Source organism: Cydia splendana, chromosome 19, assembly GCF_910591565.1.
Source record: "Cydia splendana chromosome 19, ilCydSple1.2, whole genome shotgun sequence".
Taxonomy (NCBI): Eukaryota; Metazoa; Arthropoda; class Insecta; order Lepidoptera; family Tortricidae; genus Cydia; species Cydia splendana.
In genome coordinates, this window is record NC_085978.1 from 7,351,220 (window position 1) to 7,359,226 (window position 8,007).

Below are 8,007 nucleotides of genomic sequence, written 5' to 3' on the forward strand. Positions count from 1 at the left end.
ATATGGATAGGAGTAGCTTTCATATTCTCAACAATAGAAATACTCACTGTAGGCCAATCATATTCGATAATTTTGAAAAATTGATTCCCAACAAGTTGAAAATCGTTTTATTACGTTCATTTGGTCCTTCAATTGTTTTAATAGTGGAGAGAAATCACGACTACTACTCCAATCTTCAACTTTGTGGTAATTGATATCCATGGGAAATTGCAATACAAAAGATTCCTTACTCGTGAGCATCTTGTAGAAAGGCATTGATATTTGGTAGGTCTATGGTCTGTTCCCTTGTCAATCCCATTAATGTCTCTGAAAAAGTAAAATCTTTTCAGGTAGGTAAGTCATAAATAGCGTTCTAAAAGTCATTGCTGAAAGATGTACCGATTCAGATTTAATATATTGTTACTGATTGAACTGGTTTTGATACGAGCTTGACCATCGACTTGAACTCTAAAGTCTTAATGATTGGCGCGCATATAACGCACAAATTTCACGTCATTTCGCATTCACCAACCAGCGTGTGATTTTCAAGGTCGTATCAAAATGAGATAAAAACTGTAACAATTTATTAAATCTGCATTGGGATCTTGGTACCTTTTTGAAAATTAGTTTGCGCCTAAAAAATGTTTTCTTACAAAACTACAATTTTCTATAACATAGTTATAATTAAATACCTATAAAAAAATATCATCCTATTATTATAATATTTGTACTCCATTTTGGATTTCACGGGCCTATAAATCCCGGTCTTTTGATAGGCTTACGTGGGGATATAGACCCAACACGTAGAGGCCCCTTGGAGAGCTTTAATGTCATGTAGAACGCCTGCTGAAACCCGTTCACAGGTGCAACAATAGACACCCATGAACTAGTCTCAGCAGGCATTGGGACTATTGTAGAAAAAGTGAACAGTATACCGGTCTATTATTTAGATTGAAGTTTGGGTGGACAATGAGACTGGGCTATTGTAGAGAGGTCGGACACCTGCCATAATGTTTTACACGTTAACGAGGCAGGCGGTGACTTGCCGCTGACTAGATGGGCCCCTGAAACTGCCGTCGCGAAGACGACCAGGAGCAACATCGGTGTGAGCGGCTCAGGGGTGTCGAGAGGTGTGCGCCGCTTTCTACCCGGTGGCTGTTACCAGCCACTGTGCCAACTCGCGTCTTATGTATCTTTCACTTCCACCCTTGGAGCATAATAGCTCTAGCGACTCCTCTCTGGACGGCCAATGAAGGCAAGCCAGAGCTGAGAGTCCTGCGGGTCCCCTTGGGGTCCACTCCGACCGACGAAGACACGCCGGAGACGGAGACCCTGACCGACTCTCGGGAGCACTCGGGTCCGTGGGGTCGTTACTCCCCAACAGCTCGCCACAAGCTGCCCTGCGGGCTAATAATAATATAATATTATTGTAATAATCGAATGTAAATTATCGTGAGACATAATAATTAATAACTTTAAGTTAATTTTACGGGTCACTCACGTATTTTTTGTCACTCGCGCGGGTGACTAAAAATACTACAACAAAAAAAAACAACGGGTTGCACTCCGGGAGTGCCGACAGAAGTAAAAACTCAATGACTAGTCCAAAATGTCTGCAGCACTATGTATAATTGACCCATCCTCCTTTCTATTGAAAAACTTTAGTACCGAAATTGCTGGCCAGTGAGCTTAAATTTGTAGCGTTAATTGTTTAAAATTCGAATAGAAATTGTAAAGTTACCTTGCAGACCTCGCATCTAAATATATTTGGTCATGATATTTTGAGTTTTATTCACCAGTACTAGAGTTCACTTTTATTAGCGATTTCATCAAGATGTAGCTTTATTGAATTATATTGGAGTGATATAAAGTTAGAATGTAACTGTGAGATCCTCGTATTTCAGCTCGTACAAGATTAGAACATTGAGCTTTATTGCTTAATATAAAAGTCCAGTTTTAAGTAATTGACCTGATTATGATACGTCACTATACTACTATGACTAAACTTCTTTGGTGAATAACATTGTCCGTCACACATAAGTCACATAACATAAAGTCACGCAAGCGCCCTGCGCCGCCTACATGAAACAGCAGGCTCAGGCATACATTTTCGCCGTGCGGTAGAAAGAGAGGAGAGACGCCTTACGCGTTACGCGTTACGCTGTCTCGAGTTTATCATTTTTTCCCCACCTCAAAAAGTGCTCAGCGCCGCTAAAGAAGTTTTCACTTCAATAAAAAACAAAGAAACAAATAATTATGTATGTATGCGGTGAACACTCTAGGCTTACGTGCTATATTTCTCTATGGTATAACAAAAGAAATAGACATATATTGATTTTTTGTTATTTAGACGGAACCCCTCATATAAAGAACGAGAAAAGGCCTTTCCTTACATAATATATGTAGGTCTGTATAATGTTAGTGATACTAATGTTCAGACCACACTTACGGCAAACAGTGTAAGTAGTGCCCAAGACTACGTCATCGTAGATGTTAAACGTTTTTCCTCCCGATTTAGTCACAAGCCGTTTTACAGTTTCATTTGCTTCGTGGTTGATGACTTCGTCGTAGGCTTCTAACGCTTTTTTGCCATAGTTCGGTAGTACCGTCTTTCTGCAGATTCGCCAACTAGGACCTAGAATTGTTGGATTTTATAGTACTTACATTTGTGCAACGTGGGGGTAAGTGAAATTTAACCCCGATATAATAATTTAAAACCCGAGTTTGCAATATTGTTACCCCCGGAGTTACACACATTGTTTTCATCACACTTGCGAATAAAAAAAATAATTTTAAGAGAAATAATTCTTAAATACGGTGACATTTCAAACATTCGTCCGCCATGTTGTATTTTTTTGACAGGGTCGGCACGAGCAAATTTCACCTGACTCACAATTGCTTTACGCATAGTGTCGTATGTCTTCTACTTTTTGTACTCGGTCACAGAATAAATAACAGTAGGTACTACTCTGTTCAATTACGCCTAGGTAAGTGTTAGGATTAGGAAAAAGTAGAAGACATATTACGACACTATTCGTAAAGCAATTGTGAGTCAGGTGAAATTTGCTCGTGATCTTCCTGCAGGCGCACAAGTGATTGTGTATTTTCATCACCTGGCACTACTTTTCCCCCAAATAAAACGCCTGGCATTGTTATATTTGAATTAAATACATAATTAGCTGCACACCTTCAATTGATTTTACAACCACTTTGTTGCCCATCCACTCCCACACCCACCGCTAGACAGCTGCCAGGCGCCCGGATTAATTAATAATGATAGTATGGCATACTAACTAGAGGGATTTCGTTGCTCTATAAATTGCATACCTATTGCCGTGGCTAGCTCTTAGACCAATACGCATCACGACTTTGTGTACCTATTTGACGTGTCGTAGGGCGGGCGTATATGAAACGCCTTCTTGTACATCCAAGTGATCCAGGTATACACCAAAGCTTTGTTTTCGATCGAACACTTGTAATATAAGAGGAAACACTGCACGTGAGCCTTCGAAAATTTTAATAAACGGTAAAATATACAAGATAACCTCAAATATATTTAGTGATTATCTTTGTATCAAATCAGCCTTTTTTCCACCAACTGTAGCATTTCTCCTTCGAAGCTCGGTTTGTAGTTTCCGTACAGTCATAAGTGAATACATTTTTCTTGATAAATCGCAAGTAAGTATTCATTCATTCTTTTAAAATTATGGCTTCAGCCCAGGGCTATTTCGCCAGTGTCAAGGTCGTAGTAGCAGGGTAAAACGATTGAAATTGTACGGTTAGTACAAGACAGTGTACGGTGATTTAGCTCTTGTAAAGCGATAGCGGGCTTTACAAGAAACACGTGGACAACCGGCCGTAGATTCCAAAATGATGGTTAAACGCGCTTCAAGATAAATTCTCCATTCACTGCACACTACCACATTAGTTTACTGTATAATAGGCTATCGATATTACACTTTAAACAATATTAATGAGCAAAAAACGAATCAATTAATCTCGCCGCGTGCCATCAAGATGGCGCTCGATCCGGAAGTCCCGCAAGTAAGTATTAGATTAGTAAAAAATTTGCAACCATACGCTTGTCACAAATCGTAAACAATGACGGATTACAGAGGCGACATCTGTCCTAACCTTTCAGTGTGCCTCCTCATTAAGCCACGATTGAAAATTGTGTAATACCTAGTACATTTTTTATTTTGGACTTAAATATTCAATAGGAGATCTTTTGAATCATTACAATAAGTTTCGTCAACAAACTTATTTGTAAATAAATAAGTTCTGAGGTACCTGAGCCACTGAGGAGGCCGGATCCGCAGTAATCTTTTATGTACTTGTACTGGGGCCCTTTAATGCTGGTCTTCTGACTTTTGAGAAGCGTCTGAGAAACGAAAGATTTAAATATAAGTAAATTCTGTCAGCTATTTTTGCGGTTTCATAGAGATGGCCCGTTTTCTGCTGTTGCAACGCTACTGCAATCGCAATCCGAAATGTACCCTTATGGGATATGACAAAACCAAAGAAAGGATAAATAATGTTACAGCCTTAGTGTTTTGCAAATTGCTTTCTTTATTATAATTACCTTAATGTCATCGGGGTCGTTCACAAAAATATTAAGGTCAGGTCCAATCCATACCCTGAAGACGTCACCATACTCTTGCAGGTACCTTCCAATAGTATTTGTTAACTCTGTAACAATAAAACATTTTATTTTATGTACTTTGAAGATGCTGGTACAAAACCAACCTGGATCACCGGAGGTCTTTGTCATTTTAGCAGGCCACTGACGAGCCTTCCATATCAGCAGATTCAAAGAACCTTAGGTCTCCAACTGGGTAAACAAAAACGTTTCAGTAAATACTACGTATTTTTTCCGATGTTTTAAGGTTGGACAGGAAATAATCTTACCTTCAGGAGGGCCCACTATTTGTAATGCGTTACCCAAGATCGGTATCGTAGGAGGACCAGGGAGCTGATCTGAAATATACAGTAATTTCTTGTTCTTAATCCGCCATCTCATCCAGTAGAGTGACACAGCAGACAGCACGAGGGCGATGAAACAGATCATTCTGTAAACAGAAAAAATATTTACAAAAACGACAAATAAAGGATGACTCACACTAGGCCGGGCCACGCCTAGGCCAGGGAGTCCGACATGTCATTTTCTATGATGGCTGATCGGTGATCACGTGGTTCTTTCCATGGAAAACGAAACGCTGGAAGCTCCGGAACCGGCACGTGAGTTGGCGGATGCTTGAAACATATTTATTGGAATAAATAAAATGTTAGGTAACTGTTATGTTTAAATGGTGCCAACAAATCGTGTTAATTACGAGGGTCAAATATTTAAACAAACTTATGTGTAAATTTTAATATACAAACCAAACTTCACAAAACAGATTGAAATGACATTGAAATTCTCTTAAATGTATTAAAATACCCTCACAGGGTTGTGTTGAGAGAGGGTACAAATAAAACGTTTTGTACACACACTAATCGAGGAATAAATGAAATGAAATGAAATGAAATTATTTACGACCATAGTGCATCACGTAACAATTACAATGAGCCCCTATGTAAATAAAATAGTATTTATATCGTGGAAGAGTTCACCATTCTAGTCTTCATCAACCTGTCACCAAATACCACTGAATATGCAAATGCTTGGTATTTGGAAGAAAATAAAAAAAAGCCCGCTTTACGTATACTTATAAAATTTAAGGAGTTCCGTCAATAGGCTAGATGACAAATTTTCATTTATGGTATCAATCAATCAGGTTTGTTTTTAGGATCAAATGTCTATATGGGACCCATTGCATTAAAGCAATACAAAAGTCAGAAATGATAGTCAAAGTCCGACAGTCGTACTTCACTCGCAAAACTCTCCTAACAAAAGGCTAAGTGACCGTGACGTCAAGGTCACTGAGAGTCCATCTTGAAGTGTGAACAAAACAAGAAAATTGCGTTTTTGTCGGTGAAATATCGCATTTATGTACCTATATAGTCTTTAATGTATATAGTATGTAATCTTTTTTTGGATAAAATGTGAGGAATCGGATGGTATCCTTACTTATTTAGTTTTTGGCAGTTAAAATAAACTTAAATTTTGAAACTTTCAGGTGCTGTATTTTTGAATTATTTCCATATATTTTTTTAATATCTACAATATTGTGATAAATTGCTTATTTGCTATCTATTTTACTAGATTTTCTTATAAAGTTCAACACGTGTCATCATCCCTATTCGTCGTTGAATCATATACATCAGTCTAATCTTGCAAAAAAATCTCCTAATAACGCAAAGTCCTTAGAGGAAGGTAAAATGATATTTTTTGCAAGCAAAAAAAGTTGTGCTCCATGCGTAGTTGGTGAAAAACTGCAAAACATTTAGTTTTTTTTTCAGTTTTTGCACTATTACCCAATTTTACCTTTTCTGCCATCTGCCTTTTCTGTAAAATGTTCAATATTTAAACAAGATACATATATTAGTAAATCACACTTTCTGTTTTTTTAATATTGAAATTAGTGGAACTTTGATTAAAAAATTACAATTATATTCTAATTTTTTTAACCGACTTCCAAATCTCAAAAGGAGGTTATCAATTCGGTTGTGGTTTTTTTTATGTTTGTTACTCCATATCTGCGTCATTACTGGACCAATTTTGAAAATTATTGTTTTGAACCAATCTGTATGCATATACATACAGTATATGCATACAGATTGGTTCCGTTCTTGTGAAAACCCAGTTCTGATGATGGAATCCATGAGGAATCGAGGGAACTCCTCAAACCTTAAAGGCATACATATAATGAGTTTTGTGTTTTTATCAACAAATCAAGCATATACATTCAAAAAAGTGACATTTGCTCGAGTAGAACTGCTGATGGTGATCAGTACGGAACTCTTCAACGACGCATAGTTCACGTTTGGCGATTTGTCCTCTTCTTTATGTTTGTTAAGCAAGTTAAGTTTTTAAGCAACATTTTTGTCAAGCTCGAGTTCTGATGATGGGATCCATGAGGAATCGAGGGAACTCCTCAAATCTTAAAGGCATGCGTATAGATTTTTGTATTTTCATTAGAAAATCAAACATTTTCATTAAAAACTGTCGCATTTGATGAGGTGGAACTGCTGATGATGATCAGAACAGAACTCTTCAACGACGCATATTTCACGTTTGGCGATTTGTCCTCTTCGTTATGTTTGTTAAGCTAGTTAAGTTTTTAAGCCATATTTTTGTCAAATTCCTCAAATCTTGCATGCGTATAGAGATTTTTGTATTTTCATCAGAATATCAAGCATTTACATTAAAAACTGTCGCATCTGATGAAGTGGAACTGCTGATGATGATCAAAACAGAACTCTTCAACGACGCATAGTACCTACACGTTTGGCGATTTCGAATTTGTGGTTTATGTTAGGTTAGGTTAGAACTGAGACCCTTACAGAAACATAGTCAGGAAAAGGTGACGAAGCAGATTATCTGGTGATCAGTTAAATACTAGCCAAAAAATTATTTGGCATTTCAAACTGTTCTGAGAAGTCGTTTTTTTTTTCTATTAAAGATTATTTAAATATTATTCGAATGGAAAGTCTTATATAAAAACCACAGTTTACCCTTTTATGCTAGTTACATTTCTTGTCATAGTATTAGGTGTACTAAGGAACAAAATTATACTAATAAAAATATACTATAATTTTTGTGTCAAATGTCAATTAAAATAATTTAATATAATATAATTATATCCGTATTGACTAACTCACCTCTTAACGCTTTCTCGTCGTAAAATTTATATTAATGTTTAAATGTATTTAAAATCCGTACATGCGAAGTCGATTGAAGTTGAACGGTAACAAAAATGCGAGCACCACACTACACACATTGGATTCAGATAAACTTATAATAGATGACTACAGTAACTTTATACACTGCGTTTGCGTCAAATCCTAGTAGTTCTGATAGGTATTTTGGAAACTTGTTGATCTTGACCCATGAATATTAAAACGCCCTTAAACAGGTACCACATA

General features: G+C 37.0%; 1 protein-coding gene across 1 annotated transcript; it reads right to left on the reverse strand.

The window, feature by feature from the left end:
- Positions 1–226: 226 nt before the first annotated feature.
- LOC134800363 (cytochrome P450 4g15-like) lies at positions 227–7,751 on the reverse strand. The gene is made up of 6 exons (XM_063772863.1): positions 7,744–7,751; positions 4,888–5,048; positions 4,562–4,668; positions 4,270–4,360; positions 2,429–2,614; positions 227–306 (listed from the first exon to the last, which is right to left on the reverse strand). The coding sequence occupies exons 2-6, from the start codon at positions 5,045–5,047 to the stop codon at positions 227–229; spliced, it is 624 nt and encodes a 207-aa protein (XP_063628933.1). The 5' UTR covers position 5,048; positions 7,744–7,751.
- Positions 7,752–8,007: the final 256 nt, after the last annotated feature.